The following is a 27,505-nucleotide window of genomic DNA, read 5'->3' on the forward strand; positions in this document are numbered from 1 at the left end:
CAATTTTAATACTTTTACAGTGGTAATAGGTTCTATTTTTGTATGACATTATGAGACGGATTAAGTACAATTAATGTTCCTTTAAAGTAGGTTAGGTAGGCTGTTGTATTCACTTGCATTTGCATCTGGCTTGTTGTCTTGTCACTCTTAATTTGATTATTGTGAATGGTTTAGCTTTGTTTGTTTACATTTGTTATCTTATTTATTTTTAGCTACACACTATATTCCTGGGAACGTAGTGTTAAGATACTCCGTTCCCATTGAAACACTTCCGTTCCCCGCTTTTCGATGTATTCTGAAGGTATTGCGTGTTGGGTAGCGGAATTCAACGTCACGCTGCCTCGTCACCAGAACGAAGGAATTAAATAAATATTTCATTACTCCGAGTGGCAATCGAACCCTATTAATTGTGCCTTAATAAATATGACATTCGTTTTCATAAGAAAAAAATTGTCATTTATAAGAATATTACTATTTATGTTTATCGCTGTGTGCTTTCATTATTCACATTTTTATTAATTTGTTTCGAACCATTGAATAAGCATTTAATATTGTATTTATATATGTAAATACATATTATAGTCAAAAATCAATAATTTAATCAATTCTTGCCTTTATACTTATAAGAAAGAAACATCTCAAGACATTTCGTTCTGCATTTTCCGCCTGAAGACGAGACATTGTGTGTTAAGTGGTGGAACTTAACGCCGCGTTAGGCATAACGCGGCGTTAATGCTCTATATGGCAATATAGAGATAAGAAAACAACGATAAACTAATTAACATTATTGAATTCAACAATTACATTTAATGTATTCTTATAGACGGTTGTCCCTTCATTCAATTGCAGCAAAGGTATTTGTGATTGACTCGTAACCGCCAATTATCTATTTACACTGTAGAACATAAATTCAGTTTATCTCCATGTTAAATGCTATTAAATCTTATTCTAGGGTCCATTTGTACGGAAATGCGTAAGGTTCCCTGGTGACCCTGGTAAAAGGATTTTCATTTATTTTATATATAATCCTTGATCTTATATGATTTATGTTTAGGAGTTATTGTTTGTGCGTTTTGTGTTTTAATTAACATAGATTAAAATTTTGTATTAAAATAATTTGAATTTCTTGTCTTAGTGTTTTCAAGATTCAGAATTCGGCGGAAGATGAGGGACGTAGTGTTTTAACACTAGGTCCTCTCTGTCTGCTCTGCTGTGTGCGGGATACAGCGTGAAAGTACTAACTTTGCTCGAAATGTGGTTTATCAGTAACGGCGTCTTTTATGAGATTCGAGCTGATCGAGGTCTATTGTTTAAAGTTAATAGCATATTTTGATATGTAAAGAAAAATATCAACACTTTAATTATAAAAAAAAACATCACAACAAACAACACAACGAGTTTTACATAATATGCTATAATAAAATGTAGAATGAACTAACTTTTTGTAAAAAATAAAATCAAATTATAAAATTCTCTTACCTGATAAAACGTAAAAGAAAGAATAAGAAATGACTTCAATTGCTACAAAAAAATAACAGAATTATTAAAAACAACACTACTTTTATCAAATTCTTTACAAAAAGTGAAGAATATAGAAATTACTCGATAATTTGCTAACTAAATATGCCTATTGCATATTAGAACAAGAATAAAAATGTGCTGCATAGGTATATTGTATACTTGCAAGTGTGAAATGCATTTCAGCGTAACGAATCCATGCAATACCGATTCATAATATATATATTGCATACATTTTAATTTATTTTGTTTATTATAATAAATGTGAAACGAAGCTAAAGAGAAATATGTCAATTTTTCAGGTTCCCGTTTTTTCCAATTACAGAATTTACCCTTCTGTAAGAGGGCATCGGTTATGAGATCATTCTTCATTCTTGACATTTCTAAGTTGTGCCTAATTAATTTGGAACTCAACGCCGTGGCTTGTTTTGTCGTGAAAAAAAATATCAGTAAAAAATAAATATAATCATCACTCCGGATGAAGATCAAAGAACAGCCCTACTACATGTTTGCAGTCTGGAATACCTCGAATATTTTGGAAATTTATTTACTTTAAAATATATTTAAGGGGAACGGAGTATCTTAACACTAGGTTCCCTCTGCCTTGCCCCTATATGCGGGATACAGCGTGAAGCTGATTTTGTATATTTAATTAAATAAGATTTGAACTTGTGCTGTAAACGTTCAATAAATATATGGTACGGTTTACTTAGCTAGCTAACAAATCATCAAATATCGCAACGAAATCTTGACATGGTAGCCAAAACTTTATGTGTTTATTTTAACTGATATCTAGAGAGGATGCTATTTATTTAAAAGATTTATATTATTTTACTATGTTATTCCGGTTTAGAATTTTAAATAAACATAAGTAAATATTTTAAGGCTGTCATGCCGCAGTGGCACAACGTTTGCCTGTAAATGCGGCTGCTATGGCTTCGAGTCTCACTCGAGGGAATGGGTTAGTTAATATTTTCATTTCCTCGCTCTAGTACTTAAGTTCTGCCACTCAACACGCAGTATCTTGGAAACTTCGACGGAAAACGGAGAACTGAGTTTCTCTAGGTTCCCTCTAAGAAAAAAGTAAATATTGCTAGCAGTACGGTTGTATGTGGGCGAATTCATGTACTTAGGATTTTTACAAAAAGTCACTTCTCTACTCAAAACCCAAAAAAAATACAGATCCTATGTCGCTATGTCTAAGTTAAATCTGTAAAGTATAATTTTCCAAGACATTGCATTTAACTCGTTGATCTATCGGTACGTGCCTATACCTCTACCTCTAGGCTTCCGCGTTATAATTTTAGCATATAATATAATTGCTATAAAAACAACACAATACAATTAATGCACTAGCGTTTTAATTATTAATTTTAAATTCGTTCTGATATAAGGATATACTCGTACGGTATATATTACAAAAGTATTAATATTTTAAAGTTCTATTCTTAGACCTCATGTTATGGCTCTTGCGTTGTATAAAATTCGAATATTACATGTTTTTTTCACTGTATTATTTATTTTTAGGCATTTGTTAATATGAATACTTAATCGATAGTAATAATACTGAGAAAACTTTCATTTTTTGTTTATAAACATTTTTCTGTCGTTCATTTAAAAAAAAAAACCCATTTTCATAGGAATATGTATATGGTAAGACAAAATTATTTTTAGGTATATAAAGAGTAAAGTATGTCTGGACAGAACATATTTTTTTCTGCCCAAATGTCAACTTCTGCAATGAAATTTCAATAATATGTTTAGAATAAGATTTTTATTGTTTTGCATATTTTTATACTTTTTTTTTGTTTTATCTAGACTTAGCTCTAACTTGTTTAAAAATTAACAGTTAAATATAAAACATACTCGTATATTGTACTATTTAAATAACTACGGTATTTCAGTTTACTCAACTATCAAGTCGACTGTAAGTAAGTAAAGTAGTAAAATTAGATATTTTTATCCTATCAATTTAAACAAATTAAAAATCGTGATGACAAATGAGTCGGAAGTAAGGCTGGTTAGGTCAGGTCACGACGACAATAGCATACGGAAATGTAACTACAATATGAAAGATTAAGGACATCTTGGATTGAAAAAATAATAATATAATAATAATTATGACAAATTAATAATAAAAAATTAATAATAAAATAATAATTATGACAATACAACAATCAGAGGTCGTCGTGTGGGGGCATAAGGGTGTGACTTCTCACTTGGCGGAATGAAATTTTATTGCTCTAGTAACAGGGCAAAAGCTCGGCGTTGAAATCCGCCACTTAACACGCAATGCCCAGTAAAATTCGGGGGAAAGTGAGGAACGGAGAGTCTCACTAGGTTCCTTTTACCTACCCTACTATTTACAGGATAGAGCGTAAAGCTGATGAGTTAGTAAAAACAAGGAAACGAGAATATCAAAAATATCTTATATCAAGAAATATAATATGTAGGCTTATCCATATCATTCACATGAACCACAGAATGAAACTAATAACGCAAGTAATTAGTTGTCAAGTTACATTAAACATGTAATTTCTAATATTAAACGGTTGTCATCAAATTTCAACGTATTCACTACATGGAATAGTAACTTAGCACTAGTATTAGAAATTCAAATTATGCTAACATATACAAGATTTCAATTAATAATATTATTTAATAAAATATATGAATCAATTAATTACAAAGCTAAAATATACATTTAGTTGATAAAATTGACAACTTAACACATTGAAATCAGAAATGAAACGAGTGTGGCATGGGAATTGATAGGATTTGCATAGAATTTACATAATTGTATGAATTGTATGTCTTTTGTGATTTAACAACTGATGTATTCATTTACTTAAAGTTTAATAATTAGTATATATGTATTCTTCTACATGGGATTAGTCCTGGCTTTTACTGCCATGCTCTGCCTTCTGACTCAATCTACTCTACTTTGCACGGCCTTCAGTATCTTTGGTGGTTAGTCCAATGGCTCTCACAAAATCCAGCCATCGCTTCCATGGCGGTGTCCGGGGGGTATCCTCCAGGGACACACATAGCAAGACCACGTCGCCCACCTCAGCATCTTAGTTTCCGTGAAGTGAAGTTCCAGAGTGTGCCGAGATAACGCTGGGCAGCATTCGCCGCCGTATAAAAGAAATAGTCGGAGGATACTCTTGTATATCAGCCCCTTGAGCTTGGGTGTTCTTGGGTGTTTGAGCCTTGTATTCTGCGATCCCGCCATTTGGTCCAGGCAGCGCTTATCCGGGCCTAATAAATATTTCACTTCCTCGAGTGGGGACCGAACCCACAACCGTCGCCATGCCGGCCTCTATTTAGTGTTGCTTAAAATGTAGATTTGCATAAAATATTAAATTATGCATTAGAATTAGTTTAGTATTTATATTTGCATCAGATAAGCAACCAAATACAAGATACTTTATTTATTTGCAATGATCACTTCGATAATGATAGATTAATTTATTCATTCCCGGTTGTTGAAATATATGGTATGGTACTGTATTTAAAATAACCAAACAAATATATAAGTTATTTATTAACAGCATTACTTGAAATAATGAGTTTATAAAACAACATTGAATTCTTGGTATTTTATTTTCTGGTCATACATTATTGTCACAATTCTATTCATCTGCTGTTATTTTTATTATGTGAAAATCAATTAAAATAAACATTTGCAATATAAATTAACAGCCATCTAGTTAATTTTATTATAAGCATTATATATATGAAAAGGCAGCAGTTATGTAAATCTTTTAAATTTGTTTTTGTAAGATCCAGACTAATCCTAGAGCTAATTGCCAAAGGTTAAAATCATTAAACAATATGCAATACAATATATATTTTAAAACAAAATTATAATTAAATAATATGAATAGAAAACCGTCTAGTATTAATCTTATAAAAACTTGCCTCTGCCCGAATTGGTACCTTACTTGCATAAATACTTTTCGAGTTGCAATTTCATAGAGCTATATTGGAAAATTTTGTATTGTTTTAACAAGCCGTCGCGGTCCAGTGATATTTACTGAAATATTCTAGTTAGGTGTGGTAATGATTCATATTATATTAATTTATAACTTGAACAATTTATATTTTAATGTTTCGGTAGAGTCATTTTAATTTAAATTTTGTATATTAATAACTAAATAAAACCATTGTTTAACTGCATTGTTTTTTTAAATTAAAAATAAACTTAGAATTGCTTCACTAGGAAGTAACATGTAAGTACATGTGTATGAGATAATAGATATATACATATCTAGATAAAAATATTAACAATAGAGATGCTTCCATGACGACTAAATATTAACATTTTTTAATGAAAATTAAAATCTTCTAAATTAAATTTGTTATTAATAATTTGTATTCCTTCATATGTTTAATATAAGCTTAATACTATTAATAATAAAATGTCATTAACACTTTTAATCGAGGTCTCTTTAACATAACAATAAAACAAAAATTAAGCATTAATTTAATAAAATTCTATTATATTATACCAGTTTATTACTTCACGGTAATAATACGGCAGTTGTATTTCTTATAAAAAAAAACTGATTGACAAGTGCAAAGCGCTGGCGAGGCGAAAGGCGATCATCGAACTTAGACCTTGGTAGTGATCGTGAACGAGGCCCGCTCACTGAGTCAACGGGTTGAAAATTACTGGTTAATGAATCGAATCGCAATTTGGATTAAACTATTTTGTTGGCAAAAACTTGTTTATACCCATGACCTTTTGTTTGAGACTTTCATTTGATGGACGTTTTGTGAGTAAATATTACGTTTTTATAGACTGAAAAAAAAAATGCTAAAATGCTAAAATTAAATTAAATCACTCTTTATATTATATGCAGCAGGATAGACATTGGGAAACCTAGTAAGACACTCCGTTCCCCATTTTCCGTTGCATTTTTCGCGGCATTGTGTGTTGATAGGCGGAATTCAGCACTAAGGTTTTCCCTACGAGCGAAGAAATGAAAATATTAATAAATAATAATTAATTCCTTTGAGTGGAAATCGAATCCACAACCGTCTTGTTACAGTCATACTACCTCTGGACAACTAAGGCTTCAATATAAGTGCATTAAAATATAAAAATGTAGATATAATTATTTAATTAAAATTTATTCTTATCTATTAGCAATCATGTCCGCGTAGAATTCTACATGGAATATTTCCGTTTTGCTTTAACACGATTTAACGGCGTTAAGATCTTAATCTATAATATAGTGTTAAATTATGAAAAGATTAAAGTAATAAGCTATTATATTATTACAAGAATGTTTATGTGGAATTCATATTTAACGTTTTATTAAATTAAAAAAGGGAAGGTTAGAAAATGAGAATATTACACTATAATTATTACGAAGTAAACAATGATCTATTCGTGATATATTAAACAACATTTGTTTGGTCTTTCATGTTTTTTTCTTATATGTTATTATCTTTTACTTTTTTTGCTATGTATATGCATATTGTATTCTAGGAACCTAGTCCGAAATTCTAACTTCTGCTTTCTTAGCAATACTTTTTTCATAAGTTTATTTTCGATTATTACAACTTTTTGTTGGTTGTCATCTTTTATAGGAAAACATTCTCAAAGAGTGTTACTTCGTTACAAAAAAAATGCCATTTTTTTACTCTCATTGAATAAACAATAAAATACAATTATATTTAATTATTTTTCTTTTTTTTTTAATAAAATTGCACACCGAGTATAAATGTAAAACATTTTATAAATACTCCTTACCTCTTTTACTTATTTCTTTTACATAATGTTGTGGATAAATTAATTATTGCTTAACTCTACGATTTTAAATTTATAATAAATATTATTATATCTAAAAACATTTTTTAACAAATTTTATTGTTTTAATCAAATATTATGCTGAAAATTGCACTTTCATAATGTTTTTACTACCTTCTGTAAAAGAATTAGGTTCTCAACTTTCAATTGGGTGGACCGACTTAGATTATTCTTTTTGACTTAGAAAACTGGTGCTTCCCGTGTCGTCTCGTTTTATGTTCGTCTAGTTCTAACTTCTCTAAGATAAATGCCAAAATCATATAAGCCTTAAATTTAAATTAAGTAGGTGCGCAACTAATGGACGAATAACTCAATTTCAACTTTTTAGTTTGCGAGTGTAAAGTCGATTTTTTGTTATTTTTTTTTTAGTGTCGCTGTCGTCATTTCGTATGTTAGCCCTTAACTCATTAACGTCGTAACTTTAGCTACCTGTTCACATTCTCTATTAGAAAATTATGATAAAAAAAATTAAAAACATGCAAATATTAATATAGTTAACAAATTGACAAAAGAGCAACCATTTTAACAATAATAACTATATTTTAACAATAATAGCTATATATTACTGTAATTACAAAAAAAAATCTTCATAAATCGCTTAAATTAAATCCGGGTCAAGAACTATATATACTTAACGTTAACCGGAACTAGCTGCGTTTCGGGTATCTACGTGCTAAATACAATACAATTGCACTTTGCAGTCACGAAACGAGACGATTGAGGTCAGATAGACTCGCAAAATAAGACATTTGAAGGGTTTTCGCTTGTGCTAAACATAATTAATTATTAAATGACTTTTAGGGCACGAAGTTTTTAGTTTAGTTAGTAAGTTAGTTTACATAAATAACTAAAACACTATTATGTTGTATTCATTTTTATATTTATACGATTTCATTTTATGATACTTATAGTCAAATTAGTGGAAAGTAGGAGGAATGTTTCTTTTAGGTTCACTCTATATTCCGCACATACTAGGGTAGGGTAGCCGCATGCAACCTGGGAACCTAGTGTTAAAACGTTCCGTTGGTGGACGGTGTTAAGGCATTGCATGTTGAAAGGCGCAATGCTTATTATAATATATTTAATTTTTAGTTTTTAAACGTCCTGTAAGTACCTAGATAACTACTAAAAACTTATAAAACAGTAGATAACTAAAAATTATGAACGCAGAAAATAATCATATACGAATGTCTGGTAGATAAAGGAAATTTATTTCATTTCGATATGTGGAGCTCAACAATTATTTTTAATTAAAACAAGTAGATAGATGTTCCGATTAACCTTTACATTATGATATAAACATATTTAAACATTAAAATTGGTTTCATATGGAAATTTTACTTAATATTTCTTGGAGGCCAGTCGTGGCCTATGGGCACAAAATGTGACTGTAAAAGCGACTGGTTGTGGATTCGATCCCCACTTGAAGAAATTAAATATTTATTTAAATTTATATTTCCATTTATTTTTTTCTCTCTGGTATCGCGGAGCGGGGCGTTGAGCTCCGCCACTCAACAAGCAATGCCTCCAGAATTCGGCGGAAAGTGGGGAACTGAGTGTCTTAACTCTTAACACTAGGTTCCCTCTATCTATCCTGTGTGCGATACTTAAGAGATTTTTGTTTAATGAGAAATCAATTCAAATTTTATATTCGAAAATCATTTGCTTAAATACGTCTTTTAAATAATCTCTTTATAACAAATGAAGTTAGTAGTTAAACATTTAATTCAGTTATTTATACTAACAATGGCAGATTAAAATAACAATTTTGTTGACTAAATAGGTTTTTTAATGGTGACGCAAGGTAATATTAATAAGAATCGTAGTTATTAGAATTATAATTGTTTATATAAATAGTAAACTTATTTTATGAACTGAGAATACCTTAACAATTTATTTTATTTGAAATAAACAAAAAATTTGAAAATGGAGATTTTTTAAAGAAAAATATATATTTTATATTGCCTATTATTATTAGTTTCCAACAAGTACCTAAATAAAATTATATAGTTTTTATCGTCATATATTTTTTAAATATACAACGACCTAAACTCATATAGATAACTAAATTTTTTTCCCGCATATAGATAGGGAGATAGAGGGAAAAAAATGTTAGGACACTCCTTTCACCGAATTTCATTTCATTTCTTACTCCCGGGTGGGCATCGAACCCATAACCACTGCGTCTCTACAATATTGTATTCATGCGATAATATTATATGAAATGTATACATTGTACTAATACTTTAGACATTGCCAATCTCTAAAGGCATTCCTATACAGCGTTGGCTATATCTGTACCATATATTTAACATACCACATATTTCGAATGATCTATTATTTATATTATTTATATATTTATTGATCGAGTCAATCTAATATATAATATTTTTTCGTATTATCTACATACGAAAAAAAATCTTTGATATAACATTATAATTTGATATTATCATACAACATTTTTTATTTTTTTTAAGCTTCCCTCTGTATCCCGTATGTAGGGTCAGAGGGAGCTTAGTGGTAAGACACTCCGATTCCTATTTATCTAGATATACGACACCAGAGCGAAGAAAAGAAAATATTTAATATTTCACTCCTCATGAGAATTGAACCCACAGCCTGTAGCGTTTACAGTCACACCCTTGTGCCTGCTGTGCCATGACTGGCCCAAATTCTTATTTTTTTTTACTTTTATGTACTTTAGAAGATTAGTTAAACATCGTTAATTGAGCACCACTATATTTCGAAGATAGATTTACTTCATATAAATTCTTTCCAAAGAGTGCTTGTGTCGACAAGTGTCGAAAGTGGAAAAGCTCGATGAAAGAGCTTTGTGTGTTCTTTAACAACAATACTTTTTCATACACATACAATTAATTTGAATAATTTTCTATTAATAACAATTTCATTCATATTATATTCATAATAATAAATATTAAATTGTAATATTTTTATATTGATATAATTTTCATTGTCAACTTTCAATTTAATAGGTCAAACACTGACTTAGATGGCCTTATATGGAAGTAGCATTGCATTTTATGTTTTTTTTAAGATATATGGAAGAAACAAATTATATCGGTTTCTTTATTATCCATAATGCTCTAATCAATCTACCTTCGAGGTCGAGGGAGGACGGTGGACAATCTCTCCATTGTATATTTCTTCATATGAGGATATACATACTGTGTATAATAATGGAGCTAGCCTTGAAGCCTTTTTCAAAAAACACCCGTCAAGTGACATATAATATCAGATAAAAAATAATTTCCTTAAGTTAACTTTTTAAAAAATCGTGTTAATAATACATATATAAGGAAGTAATTTTATTTTTCAAAATTTTATGACGCGGTTTCATTTTTATTTAAATTAAATGTGAATGCTCCAGGTCTGAAATTAATTGATTGATTTTTTATATCTAATATCATTTTGTTCTCATAAATATTATATTCTGCCAAATAATAGACAATGTATCTATATCATAATATTTTTTAGAATTAAAAAATTAACTGCACTATTATTTTAATTATCAATATAGTAATTATATCCACAGTAATTAATTATTCTATAGTTTTATAACTTAAGCCAAAAATTTCATTTTATAACTAAGTCGTTGCAGTTATAGCAGGAAATTATTATTAGGGCATAAATTAACAGAAATTTTACAGGAATAAATTTTTCAGTTGCCTAATTCGTAAGTTTCTAATTATGACAATATTGGGAGAATTACAATAAAAAAATTGTACAGAAAAATTACATATATTTTTTTTGTTATTGTTTAATATTCAATTAAAAATATATGATTCTTTATATATTATTTAATTTTAGGCGTTTTTGTATATTTCGCCGACGCTCGTAGTACCTAATATTCGTCTATTAATATTATACTATCGAAAAATATAAGGTATTTCAAAAATTAATCTGGAATTAACTAGTAAATAATATGCATCTGGTAATTATTATAGGATTTTTTATTTTTTGAATGGAAAAAATTGTTCTATATTAATTAAACACATTAAATAGTTACTTAATAACACGATAATAATATACCACCTAATAGAGAACAATAGAAAATAATATAAATAAACAAATTACCGTATATTTATCAATCCTTGTTTTTTCATGTTCGAAATGTCCCTTCTCCTTAATATTCACAATACTCCTGGCACTTGTAACCGCCATTTTGAAAAATATTTATGTCACTTTTCGCGCGTAAACGAAAAACGATCTCAGCTCTCGTTGCACCCTCACAGGATCGCGGCGAGATTCCAAGTCGTAATGGTTGCGAAACTGCGCTTCTTTTATATAAAACTGTAAACTGAACGCGTCCTGTCCCTTTCATATTTGCACGCTCTGGCTGTATGTTGATCGGTTGGTGCTGGTAAGCCACAGATTGTAAATAGGTCACTTCTAGAAGCTTCTTTTTTTTTGTAAGTTAATTGATTTTATTTTGGCTGTGAATGTTTAAAAAATATGTATATATTTTTTTATTATTTTCTGATCAAATAAATAGTTTTAATTTAATTTTATTTACTATCCTTTGTTATATTTAAAAAATATATTAAAATGTTGTGAGGACCGTAGTATTATATGCTAATATTTTAATTTAGAGATAAGGTAAAACAAGTACGTAATGTTAATGAGTATATATTCGCTATTATTTTTCATGTTTATGTTTTTTTATTTATCTATCTCAATGTAGTAATAGAAATTCGCATTAGATTTAATAGAATTTTCGCACATTTGTTATTTACTGTTTTTTATAGAGCAATGTTATTTTATTAGAAGAATTATAAAATAATATGAAGACAGTCGTGATGTAGAAGCACAAACGTGCGACTGTAAATGCAAAAGGTTGTGAGTTCGATTCCATTTGAGGAAAAAAATAATCATGAAATATTTAATATTTTAATTTGCTCGCTCTGTTAACGAGGCAAAGCGTGGCGTTGAGTTGCTCCACTCGAACGCAAGGTTTAGGCTAGATTTCAGCAGAAAAACGCCGGCGCGGAACTTTCTTAATTGGGGACGGAGTATCATAACACTAGATTCCCAGGTCCCTCTGACTACTCGGCTTTGTGCGGGATACGGCGTAAAGCAAAAAAATAAATAAAAAATCTAAGATAATAACTATACACCAAGCCCGGATGCCTAGAATTATTTATTGTGGTGTTTTATTTACTTTAATAGTAAATACACTACATTTAAAATATATATATTATTTCAAATTAAAATATTGGTAGTTAAATTAAAAGACTTGGTATCCTGACAAAAAAATATATAATAAAAAATAATTGTCCTTTTTAATCGACTTCTGTAAGAGAAGGAGATTATTAATTCGAGTTTATTTTTTTAAAATATGTGTATATTTCATACCATACTTATTCATTCATATAAGTTAAATTAAAAAATAATAATTGACAACTGTCAAGACATCAAGCGATATGACAAAGCTGAATAAAGATTAATAAGTGACTTAGACGAATTCTTAATTTTACTTGAAATTTATTTAATATTTCTTGGCGTTTTTTAAGAGACTAAAATATTCAGAAGTAAGTAGGAACGAAAGATATCAAGTGGAGTTCCGATCAAATCAAATCGTAGCTTAAGCTTCACGCAGCTTCACGCACTTCAGCACTTAAAAGTGCTTATAATAATTGCCTATTTGAATAAAGAATATTTTGAATTTGAATTTGAATTTCACGCTGTATCCTGCACACAGCAGGGTAATGAGAAGGAACATAGAGTTAAGACACTCCTTTCCCACTTTCAGCTGAATTTTGAAGGCATTGTTTGTTAAGTGGCGGAACTCAACGTCGCGCATATCCTTGACGCGTGTATTTCATCAAGTGTGAATCGAATCTACAACCAGTAAAGTTTACATTCACACTTTGTACCGCTGCGCTACAAGTGGCCTCAATTACCCTCTAAATATTATTGCAATTGCTCTAAATCAGTATAAAAAGATTATCGCTTTCAATATTCGGTTATTGCTCTTGAATACGGAAAGCAATTTATTTATTTGTTATTAAAAATTATATATTTTTGATATGTTATTCACATTATCCTATATAAACTTTTTTGAACATAACGTGATTGTTATTTAATATATTCTTATTAAATATCTATATACTAAGTTTATGTACAAGTAATACACGTTGCGGCGTTGAGTTCCGCTATTCAACACACAATTCCTACAGAATTTGGCGAGTGGGTAATGGAGGTGTCTTGAAATGAAAACGGAGAGTGTTTACACTACATACAGTAGTGGGGATACAGCGGTAAGCTTTAAAAATAGGTATATATTTCTATCAGTAATTTTTATACAGAATTTTAATATATGTATGATCCTCAGTTCTTCATTATCACTAAACTCAATGCTCAAAGGAATGAATTATTATTTTTTCTTCACTTTGGCATCAAGGCAAAACTCAACGTAATCCCTCGAAATATCTGACGGAGAATTGGGAACGGAGTGTTTTAACACTATGTTCAAAAAATAATTGTTTGACTTTTATCACGATTATATTTTTTTCATAAATAAAATTTTTAGACTCGTACTTGTGGGGTAAAAGCTTGGAGGCGAAAGCGTAGACAGGTAAGCTACACTAGTATATCTCTATGTCTATGTAAGTAACTTCTAGTTTCACTTCTGTAAGTCAATGCCAATGCTATCGCTTAAGGCTTACTACTTTTATTTTTAGCATTCACGATATCAATAGTAAGAGCTAAAATTTTTTGTTATCCATTTATTAATTTTTAAATAAAGTTTTAGTGGTATTATATATAAGGAGTGAGTTATTGAATGAGACTAAAATTGTTAATTAAAAAGATTTCATCCACACACACATACATATATTGCAAGTTAAATAAAAGCTTTTAATATCAATTAGACTGTCGTTGTGCAGGGGCATACAGGTGTGACTGTAACGCGACGGATATGGGTTCGATTCCACTCGAGGGAATGTTATTATATTTATAAATATTTATATAATTGTTACACTAAGGACAAAGCCCGGCGTTGAGTTCCGCTACTCATCACGCAATGAATCGAACAAGTCAGCGGGCTGGGCACGGATTGTCTTAACACTACCTTCTCTCTATCCTGCTGTGGGCGAAAAGCATGAAGCTGATAAAAAAAATATTAATATCAATTAGAGCTTACGATATTTTGGCATTCGTTTGGTGCGTTTCTTGCACCTTTATTTCAGAGTTTTTATTTTTTGTTGTTAATAATATTTATATAATTATTAATAGTACGTACTACATGTTAGTTAGGACTTAAGACCAATTTACATTGCTGTTACAAAACAATTTAAAATTATAATTTTTAGAATGGACCATTGTAGCTAGCTAGCTTCCTGTTCAACGATTTGTATAAAAAAACTGTTAGATTGTTTTAAATATTTATTTGTCACGTGATAGTAGGACCGAAATATTATTTGTTTTTGATTCTTGTCAGCTCTAGAGATTCACAGTGCTTATAAATGAAGAGTTTCTTTATAAAAGAATGAAAGACTAAAGTTAAAAGTTAAAAAAAATACGTGAAATATCAGTTAAAAGTAAACACGTGATATTAGGTGCAGATCACTGAAAAAAATGTTTTTTTTTCAGGCATTGTGTGTTGAGGTGCGGGATTCAACACCGCGTGTTGCCTCAATCAGAGCAAAAAAATTAAAATATTAAAATATAAATTTTCCTCGAATGGGGATCAAACCCACTTCCCCTCGCGTTTGAAGCCACACACTTGTGCCACTACAAGCCTCCACTGGTAAAAATATTATCTGATTACATTATAATGCTAAAAATTGCTTTGGAAAGGTATACCATGTGCTTTCGTCTATAAGAACTTACAAGCCAAATAATTCGGAGTTCAAATTACAATGGCGGGTTTTATTTACTGATTAATTGTCAATAATTATAGATCGCTTTGTTTTTTTTTCAGCTTCACGCTCTATCCCGTACAGTGCAGGATAGTCAGAGGGAACCTAGTGTTAAGATACTCCGCTCCCCACTTTCTCCCGAATTCTGGAGGCAATCAATTAATAAAATAAAAAAGGGCATGTGTTTAAGTAAAGATTTTCTTTCTTTTGTATTTAAGCGAATGAATCTAAATATTGAATTGATGTGTTATTACAGTAGAGTTCGCTTTACGTAATACCAATAGTATTTTATGTTTATTTTTCTATTATTTCATATAATCGGTGCATAAAGTAACTTAATGAGATCCATAATTACTTCCCATAAATATAGTTTATATATAATTTGTCTACTACTTATATATATATTTTCTTTTAATGACCAACATATTGGAAAATTTATGTGAGTCTTGATTTGATTTATATGCACTGTAACTGTAATTGCATTTAATACTAGTTTAGTTAAATAGTAAATTGAACTTGATATTATATTTAAACTAGCGACCCACCCGCGGCTTCGCCTGCGTGAACTACGTTGTTATTAATTTCTGTCTCCATGAGTACCCACGTCCTATAAGTGACGTCCATGCAAAATTTGATACTCCTAGAATTTGTAATAACCAAAAAACAACCCCTTAGAAGTCGAATATTGCAAATTCCCGTCTTAGCGTGCTCGCTACGTCCTTTAAGTAGCTCCTATGCAAGATTAGAGATTCCTAGCAAACTGTTCTTTTATTTTTTTTAAATCATCTTCACGCTATATCCAGCACACAGCAGGATAGGCAGAGGGAACCTAGGGTTAAGACACTCCGTTCCCCACTTTCTGCCGAATTCTGGAGGCATTGCGTGTTAAGTGGCAGAGCTCAACGCCGCGTTTTGTCTCGACACCAGAGCGAAGAAAATATACGTAAATAAATATTTCACTTCCTCGAGTGGGGATCGAACCCAGAACCAACGCGTTACAGTCACACCCTTGTGCCGCTGCGCCACGACGGCCTCTAATATTTATATTGTTTTTTACTTTATTTTTTTTGTTTATCTACAGTTCGTTTTATAATGGACCCAATTTTATGGCTGCTATAATAATTTTTCTATTAACTTGAATTTTTGTAAGACTTCAGTATAACCTTTGTTGATGTTGATAGTAAAGTGTTCTGTGTTATCTTATCAGTTGACATTAAATTAAATATGGATTTTAGTGTTGCATATTCAGGTATTTATATTATTGTAAATTTGTTTTTTTGTTTATTCTGGAATCATGTAAGAAATCTTAATAGTTAATTGTAATCAATTAAAAAACGAGGACTTTAAAGAAATGAAAACATTTTTTTTTATTTATCAGAAAAGGGACATTTGTAATTCGTAATCTTTTCACTAGTTTCACTAGTTTCTATATTTATATATTGCTGTATTAATTCTATACGGTATAATAATTATTGGGCAGCTTACGAAATATCTCATTTTAATAAAAAAGTATGTCAAATAATGAAAGAAATATCTTTATATTATTAAATATATACAAAAAATAAATAAAAAAAAATCGAGTAGAGAGAACTGAAAGCGCATGGGGGAAGTTCACCATATTAGAAATTTTTTAAATTATTTATTTTCTAATATACGTTGTAAATTATAAGAAATCGTGATACGTGTACAATATATATATGTAAGTATATATATTGTATACATTCTTTAAAACAAAACTAACTGAGTTATGACTTTCAGGAACTGCTAACAAATGCATCATCATTGTTATAAAGATTGATGTAGCTCGACTAATCGATTTGCAAAGCATAATATTATTATTTTTAGTTATTTGCTAATACTATTAAATTGATTTGGTTAAATTTTTCTAGAATTATCTGGAACATTTTTGAACATTTCATTGTATAAAAACGATGGTCGTTGTAGGTTCAAATCCAAGTTGAGAAAATAATATGTAAAAATTGAAAGTGTCCAGTCGCCTGTATAATTAGCATACGGTAATAGTGCTCTACCCATAGCTCTTATATTATGGGGACACGAAAAAAATCTATATTTCTTTTGTTGCACGTATAACTACAGGCAAATTAGTATCATATTTGTATTTTTCTTACTTCTTAGAAGTTTATAGTGTAGGTTGTTTGGTTTCTATATGAAGGCTATGTGATTTCTGACTTCAACGTTAATTTAGATAATGAGTGCACTGTTAAAGAACGCTAACACGTATAATTATTACAACATCTTGCTTATTTCTTTTAAATGGTGCCTTTGTAAATCTAATTTCAATTATATCCTATTAATACTAAAAACATATTTTTTCTAGCTTCTCCATATTCTGGTTGGTGACCATGACAACAAAGGAGCTCCAGGTGCATTACCGGCCTATTAAAAAAAAATCAGTCGAGTTGGGATCGAACCATCAATTATGGCGTTAATACTCCGACGCTGATCCAATGGGTCACGATGGCTCCAAAAATATATTTATAACGAATAATATGTCATTTTAAGTTATATGTTATTTAACGATATAAGTTAATAAGTCTAAGTATTAGCAAAACAATGTTTGCTATATATTTTTATGCACCTATAAAAGGAAAACAAATTCTTACAAAGTAAATCGATTTAAATATTTGATTAATTGTGCATTTATTTAATACATAATATTGGAACTCTTTCTTGCCCTATACAACTAACTTATAATGTGTTTTATTATACTCGTATATGTACATATAAATATATTAGTAGTACTGAAAGAATTTAATTTCTCGCTTTAATTGTCACATTCGGTAATTGAATCTGCGATCTTTTGAGAGACACGACCTTGCAATTATCACCGTATCGACAGTCGCTACAAAAACATTATTACAGCAAAGCGACAATTAATAACAAATCTTTGTTTTGTTATATAACGTTTATTTATTTTCCTTTCAATATTATCGTTTACGTCTAAATCTTTACGACTCGCGGGCAAGGGCATGGTCAGATAAATTATTACTTATTACGTATTCAAATGGAAATCGTACGTATTATAAAATTCTATATTCTAAGCTATTTCTTATTTTTTTTTTTTAATTAAAAAAGGTTCCTAAAAAACACCGTGTCAAAAGAACAAAGACCTTTTAAACAATACCTTATTACCGGAAAAACAATTACTGACTTATTTGTATGAATAAAACGAAGAAAAAAAACTTTCATTACACATTTTGGCTTTCAATAACCTTAATTTTGACTTTGCCGTATTTTTTATTATTTTAATTAATCAGTTTCACCTTGTTAATGTGATAAATTGTCAGTATAAGTGTTAAACTGTAATTTCTTTTGATAAATGTTAATCTTTGGTATTTTTTGTAGTTATAATATTGTAAGTATATGCATCAGCCTCTGACTTTACAAGGTGTATTATAGAGTATACAATACAGTTGAGGCACAAATCTTTCATAGCAGAGTAAGCAGACCCTTAATTATTATTAATTAGTTTAATATTTATTTTCTATTTAAAAACATAAAATCCAAAACTACTAACAGATGAGAGCATAAGGTGTTTAATAATTTTATGATAAATCCAAAATAGTATTGTGGTTATTTATTAAAGGTAATTGTAAATGTTTTTTAGGGTTCCGTATCGTACAGGGTCCGTCTGTCTGTCGGTCTGTTAAGAAAATTTATTTCGAGATCGAGTAGACGTGTAAAGCTGTAATTAACATCAAATATTTAAGTCTATGTCTATGTTCTCTTGAAGCTCAGAAAAAATCAAACTTCTAAGTCAACAACCAAATAAAAACCTATAGAGCACTTTCCGTGGACCTTCAGTTATGAAATTTGGCACAATGTGAGAACTTGCAATACAAGTAAAGAAAACATTCGGAAAAGTTAAAAAAAATGGTGTTTCACAGAAAAATATCCTTACAAAATGGTTTATGGTTCATTTCATACAAAATGAGTGCTGATGCCTGCAAATTTAAGATTTTAATGTTGTGCTTAACAATGCTGAAATTGATACGGAACCCACAGTGAGCGAGAACGACTCGCACTTGACCGCTTTATAATATATTTTCTCTATTTATGTACGTTGCGCATAAAAGCTGCATTTCGTGATATTCTACGAAACAAGAATTCTAACAATCTACCGCTTGCAGCTGGATATTTTGATTACGTAATAGGTATTTCCTCTAAATTAGTTATTGATAAAGTTGATGCAGAGATAGCGGGAAGGGCGGTAGGAAGAATGAAGTAGTTGATAACAAAAAATATCGTTATAGACAAACACTTAGAATAAAAAGTTCATTGTCCTTAATTGTATCATTAAGTCACCTTGAAATCTATATCTAGTAAGAATTGATACTCTTATAAATTTACATTATTTTAGGGCAGCTGACTATAGTTTAGTCAGCTGTTTTTATTTGTCTAATATTATGTTATATTTTAATTTGAATAATATTATATTATATACTAGAAGCTACCCGCACGGCTTTGCCTGCTTATACTTAACGAATATTTATTTAATATTATTACATACTTATGAAAAATTTATAATTTATAGCTATCTAATATATACTTATTACTTAACAAATCATTAATTAAATCTTTTTGGGATTTACTTTACAGACTGACACTTCCATTTTATTTATTTGTATATGTATAGGCAATACAGCTCATTGCAGTGCATATAATAAAAAAATGGAAAAAAACTAGCTATTTAATGTTATTTGATTCTATTTTTTAATTATAAAAAGAAATAATATTTAATTAAATCGTTGTACTAGCACTTTAATATACCTGCAGTATATTTGCACACGAGTAGTTTCTTTATTAAAATGGCTTTCATCGTGTACTATTCAGAGCGTGAACCTCCCTCATCCACGAACCACCCCCAGGGTGGTCTCCCGCACCCCCCTCTTATAGTGTAGAGTTACGGAGCAAATATACGCTGAAAGGTTTTTGCGCTATACTACGAGACTGTTTACACTACTAATTTTCAAAGTAACAGTATATTTCATTATTTTGTTTTACTAATTGAATTATGGTATAATATATGGAAGTTTTGTTTATATAATTCTTAGATCATGGTGTAGACAAATGTATTTATTTAATAATACTTTATTTATAATACGATATACAATGACGCGGCGTTCAGTTCCGCACTTAACACGAAATGCCTCCAGAATTCGATGGAGAGTGAGGAATGGAGTGACTCAACACTAGGCTTTCTCTGTTTACTCTGCTATGTTCAGGATACAGCGTGAATAAAATAACAAACTATTACTACTAAATTCTTTTCTTTAACAAAAAAAAAGATTTGTGGTATTGCAAACGTTAGTTTTAGCTAAACGATCGAAAGCTGCTTCATCATTGCCTTATTTTTTGTTCATAGCTCGAACGAAATATATTTTTTACATTGCTCTACTAGTATCTTCTAAATTGGAAAAAAAAATTTACTCTACGTTTGATTGACTTTCCAAGAAGTGTACTGGAATGTTATTATTGAATTTTCCTCTTTAGGGAGTGAAGTCTCTAATTTAGTCTATCTCTATTCTAGTCTAGAACTTGTATCTTCAGTTAGTAGTTCAAGTTGTTGCATTTCTTATTATAATTGGCAGAACTTAATGGGAACAGAGTGTCGTAACACGAGGTTCCCTAGTTCCCTGTACCCTGTCATGTGCGGATTATAGGGTAGATTTTATTTGATTTTATTGTCATCGGGATATATTGTAGCTTGAGTATAATTTAAAAATAGAGTATTAAAAGGTATATGTTATACAAAAAAGTTATGGATTTTATTTTATTGAAATTAAAAGAGCTTAGTACTTTTATGTAAGGTATTGTATAAGGAGATAGAATGTAATAATAAATTAATTTCATACTGGGTGAGACCCAATGCCACATTTCGCCTTTCTTCCGTAAGGTGATTTCGTAGGTGGGTGTGATATGAACTATAGCTTACAGCCAGACATTTCCAAAATATCGGAGTAATTTATGAGTCTATAATAACATTTTAAAATTTTCAAGGCTAGGTTAGGTCTGATGTAAAGGAACTTTATTATTTCTGCTTAAATCATCATCAAATAATCGGTATAAATCATATTTCTGTTTAGCTTCTATATTGGTTGTTGTCTTACTTTATTCATTTTGTTGTAGTTTTTCTGTATGTGTATAAAATGCAATCTCAATGCAGTCAGCGTAGTTGATCGAATCCGCAATGAAGATATACACAGAATAGCAGGTACTAGCGAGAATGAAGAAGAAAATGTTCAACTGGTTTGGGCAGGTCGAACAAAAGGATGACAGAAAAGATTTGTGATGGAAAAGTGAGCAGTATTAGCAGGATACAGAAATCTGTATCCAAAGACTCAAAGGTTTCCTAGATTTGTGTGAATGTTTTTTAAAAAGTATTTTTCTCTCTTAAGTGTGGAATAATTCTTTAAAAATGTAAAAAATAATAATAATCTTTCATCCAGTTTTTATTTCATTAACTACGAAAACAAGTCTTATCGATCCATTAAACATATAATATATCATTCCATACAAGGCACAGTGATAATAGCCTGTAAATAAGCATGCAGCGTACTATACCTTGCAATATTATTTATATCTAATGAATACAAATTAAATTATAGCTTTATCCTACATATAGCAACGGGCAGAAGAAAGTTAATGGTAAGATACTCCGTTCCCCATTTCTGGAGAATTCTAGAGACATTGGGTGTTGCGTGGCGGAACCTAATGCCGTGGAAACCTTGCGGAAAGCTTGACACCAGAGCGAAAATATGAAAATATAAATTTAAATAAATTCATATCCTCGAGTAGGAATCGAACCCACAGGTCGCCTTTACAGTGACGCACTTGCGGCACTGCGTCACCACTGCCCTTATATCTGATGAAAAAAGCCATAAAAACAGAGTTAATTTAATACAAACTTATTCAATGTAATTAAATCAATAATAATTATGTCTAATAAAAAAGTATTATCATTTTGAGCATTGACAATTTTCCTTTTAAGGTAGAATATGGGCATTAATTGCATGGCCAGCCGGAGTACCGTTAGTCGACATTAGATCGCTATCATTAGCTAATTGTTTTTATAAACTACGTATATTTATATTTTTTTAGCTTTACATTGTATCGTAGGGTAGGCAAAGGGAACCTGGGAATCAATTGTTAAGAAACTCTGTTCTCATTAGAACAGAATTAAAGGCCTCTCGTAACGCAGGGGCACAAGCGTGTGACTGTGGTGGGTTCGATTTTCATTTCTTCTCTCTGGAATCGAGGCAAACACGTAATGCCTCCAGGATTCCGAGGAAAATATGGAATGGAAGTGTGTTAATGAGACGTATACATGCATTAATTGAAAAAGTGACTATAATTCACTTTTTTTTTCTTAAATTACTTTCAGTTTTCTTCTCTTTATACGAATCTTACATATTGGCGATGATCTTAGGTCTCAGAAAATCAATCATTTGAACTTGGGGAGTGATAATGAAGAATATTTTGAAAATATGATAACATTTTCAATTCAGCACGTATATTTATTGCATATATATATAACGTTAAGTATGTGACAATAACTCTACAAAGGTCGTAAGTTTAATACATAATTCTATTTCTCGTAGGGAAGTACAAGTTCATCTATATAACGGTACTTCCACTTTATATGAAGACGGTGACCTTATCACAATGCCTGTTTAAATTGCTCATGTCTTAGAAAAAAACTAGCATTTTATGCATGAAGTTGTCAGGAATTTATTAAAAAGGGCATATATCTTTTTATGTAGGTTAGTTGAACGGTAATTTTATTTATTTAGATATGAGGATGATTTAGATGAATTTTCTCTTGTTATTTAGACTGACGTCGTCAAAGAGACCGTCTATGTCATTATTGTATTAGAATTATTTGTTTTCAAAGTTTTCGACCGTCTAGTAAAAATCGATTAATATAATTATTAAAAAATAAATTTATTATTAATATTTAATAATAAATTTATTTTTTACTAAAATTATAATTACTCTACTAAAATTATAATTATAATTAGAATAACTAATGTATGATCATGAAAAAAAATAATTTGTTCTATTAATGGAGAAGCTCTATTTTGGTAATTAAAATTATGCTAAAAACACCTTGTTGTCTTGTTAAAGAAAACATAAAAACAAATAAGTTAGTTTATAAAAATTTGGTTTAATAGAGGGTAGTCATTTGAACGTGACAGATTGCGGGTTCGACTCCCGCTCGAGGAAAAGAAATATTTGATATTTTGATTTGAGGCATAGCAAAGCCTCCTGAATTAGGAGGAAAATGGGAGGCATTAGTCTTTACATGTGTAAATATTTCCTCTGCCTACCCTGCTGTATGCGGCATATAGCGTAAAACTAAAATTTCTAAGCTAAATTTTAACTAATCTATATCTATTACTAAAATTACTAATTTAAATATTTTAAATACTATTAATAAAGCCTTAACCGTGTAAGTCAAGCAATAGGAGGTGAGTGACCTAAACATTTCCTATAAATGATTTAAATGATTATTGCAATATATTGTTCCTATTCGTAAGCCGGAAGGTGTTGCTATTGTTATCTACAAGGTATTATTGGCCTTTAGACAAAGGAAGTTAAATAATGACACTAGATGTGTTTATCTGAATGTATGACATGAGAAAATGACAATACGCGATGGGTTGAGGGTTCGATTCCCATTCGAGGAATATTTTCATTTTCTTTGTTTTTGTGTCGAGGTAAAACGCGGCCTTGAGTTCCACCACTAAGCACGCACCACCAGAAGCCGCGAGCCTTAACGCTAAGCGCCCTTTGCATATTATAAGCTGGATTATGCGCGCAATTGATATTCTTGTATTATTTTTAGTCTTGGCCATATAGAGACCATGAGAGAGAGAGAGACCATACCATGAGATGTCTAGACAACAAGCTTTATAATAGGAGCCCTTAAATTATTTAGTGGTAATTAAAATTACTCAAATTTGAGGCAGTCGTGGCATCGTCATAAGCGTAATGTAAATTTAATTTTATTTTAAACTAGACAAAACCAAATTATATTTATCTTCTTCCTCCTGGCATTAATCCCGGCTATTGCCAGGGTCTGCCTTCCTACTCAATCTACTCCACTTTGCATGGTCTTTTGTGTAAAACCAAATTATATTTTTATTATAAGTAAGTAATATAAATATTCTCTAAAGAGTAAATGAGAATTGAACCCACATCTATCGGGTTCAGTCAAACGCCACACGTTATTATATACTTAGTTATATTATTATAACATTATTTTATAATAATTTAAACTAAATATTTATATAATATAAATAATTCCTATTTCATATTAATCATGTGAGCTCTACGAATAACTTGCAATTTTTTATTGTGATTTAAGACTCGTTTATTCGTGCTTTTGTTTCGGTATACTTCCGTATCACTGGCCGTTACACGTGCAACGCCTGTCTAGTTCCTCCTAGACAGTTCTATATATATCTAATAGAAATAACTAATTATCCATCCATACCTATATTATAAATTCGAAGGTAACTCTGTCGGTCTGTCTGTCTTTTACGCAATCAGGGCCAAACCGCTAATTCAATTGTGATAAAATACTCATATAGAGATACTTGAGGGCGTCGGGATGAACAATTTTTGATATATACCAATATATTAAAATACTTATTATTTTGGTATGTAATTTATTCGGCCATTTTAATAACAACCGACCGTTGTTAAGCAACGATTTGCAGTTTGTTGTTAGAAAACGTCACCCAAAATGAGCTTGCTTTACGCATCTATCTATTGAAAATTGAAAATAATTTCATAAATATATTTAATAAATATTAGTATAGTTCAAGCGGGCGTAGCCGCGTACGGGTCCACTAGTATTCATATAAATAACTAAAATGTTTATTATTTTTTTATCTTTGTTTTCTGTGTTTACATTAAGAAAAGAAAAGTTTTTTTTTTAGTTCTTTTGTGAATGGATATTTTGTATAGGTAGGTAGTTATTTAGGTAAACATAACATGTTATCGAAATGAACGATAAATGTTTTGGGAACTATAAAAATATATAAAAATTAGTAAGATGATTTAAATTCAAAATATTCTTTATAAAAAAATACTTTTACAAGCACTTTTGGATCGTCGAATGAGCACAACTGCCACCGGCTCTTTAATTTAGATTTTCAATATAGATCTCTCCTTTATTGCGTCATTTACTTTTATCTTTTTTTATTTATTTTTTTATACGATTTATATCATATTTACACTACAAGATATAAAAGAGGAAAAGAGTTTTTTATAGATGGTCGGCTTTTCCAATAATTGTTTGCCGCTTAGATAAAGCGGATACGAATCCGGAGATCGATACATAAATAAAATGCCTAGTGACGTGTTCAGATTTATTCAGCCGGTAAGGAGGTCCGTTTGTTAGGAATTTACATTATATAAATAATAATATATTTAGCATAATTAGTAATTCTATTGATTATAATAATAGTTTTTTTTTGCTGTATCCTATATATAGCAGGGTAGGCAGAGGGAACGTAGTGTTAAAACTCTCTATTCCCAACTTTCTGCCAAACTTTTGAGGCATTGTCAGTTGTGTGGCGAAGAAATGGTAATATTCATAAATAATAATTCATTCCATCTAGTGGGAATCGAACCTACAATCGTCTTGCAGGTGAATGCGCTTAAGCCCCTGCGCCATACACATATACGAACAAAGAGACGACTAATTGATCCTATAAGGGTTCCTTTTGTACCTTTTGAGGTACGTGATCCTAAAAATCAATAGTCTCATCTTAAACAAGAAATTATAACAGCTATTTATGTTTTTATTATATAATAATGTGACAATGTTATTAGTTATAATTACTGTATTACTCATAATATTATCATTCAGTTATTATTTTATAGCACTACAATTTATATCGATAAAGATCTCTTATCTTATGAACAATACAAAAATTATATTAAATGGTTTCTAATCTTTGTTCAGTACATAAGACATTCGCCTTTAAGTTAAGCATTCATTTTTTGTCTTGGAGTTCTGTTGTCCTGTTAACCCTATTGGCGTTCACAGCGACACCGGTTGGGTACCCTGAAAATGTACTCTGAGCCTAAGTAAGATGGCTTCTGCGGGATTCCATCCTTGGCTTTCCAATAGTCTTAAAAGCTCATATTTTGTAATCGATAATTGCTGAACCTTACCCTAAATCCCAATATAAAGTTCAACATTTTTTATCTTATGAGGCTTAAATTACACTTTAATAAAAAAAACCTCTTAAAAATCATAATTTTGTTAAGTTAAGTAACTAGGAAGCTTTTAGATAGCTTTTAGATTTTTATTATTATTGTATCGCAAAATCGTAAAACCATTTAATATCTCTAAAGACCTTCATTTCGGGTCACTGAAGAAATTTTAAAATATTTATTTGATATACGATTTTTACAACCAATTATTAGCCTTTACAGTTAATAATTTAATTAAGGCATTTTCCCTAATCTTTTTCAACGTAAATTCGATGTTTCCATATTTTTTTTTATTTATATATCTTATATTCTCAGCTCTATAAACTGATATACAGAAAATAGTGATTGGTCACTTAGCAACAGTTAAACTATACATTATTTTTAAATACTTGCGTAATAATAGAGTATATCCATTTATATATAATTAATTCTAGATCGATATGATAAAAACATGTTTTGATTGTTCTAGATGCTGTGCCAGCTTAATAAAGCGAAACACTATTATATACTATTTATAATAAGTATGAATTGTTATATAAAAAATAGTATTGTAATATACCGTGGGGGTTGCGGGTTCGATCCCACTGGAGGAAGTAAATGATTTTTATTTCCTCGCTCTGGTTACTAGACAAAGCCCGGCGTTCAGTTCTGCTATTCAACACGCAATGTGAAATGTCTCGAATCGGGAAGCGGAGTGTAAGGATGATGGTTGCGAGTTCGATCTCCATTCGAAGAATATTATGTCGTCGATTTAGAGTGGAAGCTTGACAGCCTATTAAGCAAATTCTCAGGAAAGACAAAAAACAATTTCACGCTGTATCCCGCACACAGTAGATCAGGCAGAGGGAACCTAGTGTTAAGACACTCCGTTCCTCGTTTTATGCCGGATTCTAGAAGCATTTCGTGTTGAGTGACGGAACTCAATCTTAGGACTTACGAATTAGTGGAAACGGTGCTTATATTTTTAGATTAAAAAAAAAGATACCCACACACATGTATCCTTGAACAGGGAGAGTAACGGCAAATTTGTTGT

The 27,505-nt window shown here is 30.3% G+C and overlaps 1 protein-coding gene across 4 annotated transcripts in view; it reads right to left on the reverse strand.

Annotated features, from left to right (window-relative positions):
• LOC146530711 (arylalkylamine N-acetyltransferase 1-like) overlaps positions 1–27,505 on the reverse strand; it is a 57,057-nt gene that overhangs the window by 19,642 nt on the left and 9,910 nt on the right. The window contains exon 1 of one of the 4 annotated variants that reach the window (XM_085199327.1): positions 11,435–11,612. The exons of 2 other annotated variants lie outside the window; for them this stretch is intronic. In XM_085199327.1, coding sequence (XP_085055453.1) covers positions 11,435–11,521 — 87 coding nt within the window. In that variant the 5' untranslated portion in view covers positions 11,522–11,612. Of the gene's footprint in view, positions 1–11,434; positions 11,613–27,505 lie in introns of those variants that run through there. One more of the 4 variants, XM_085199326.1, reaches the window with a different exon arrangement.

The sequence above is a fragment of the Heliconius melpomene genome, chromosome 16 (genome assembly GCF_056956725.1).
Source record: "Heliconius melpomene rosina isolate 202511_hmr_F chromosome 16, ASM5695672v1, whole genome shotgun sequence".
Classification (NCBI taxonomy): Eukaryota; Metazoa; Arthropoda; class Insecta; order Lepidoptera; family Nymphalidae; genus Heliconius; species Heliconius melpomene.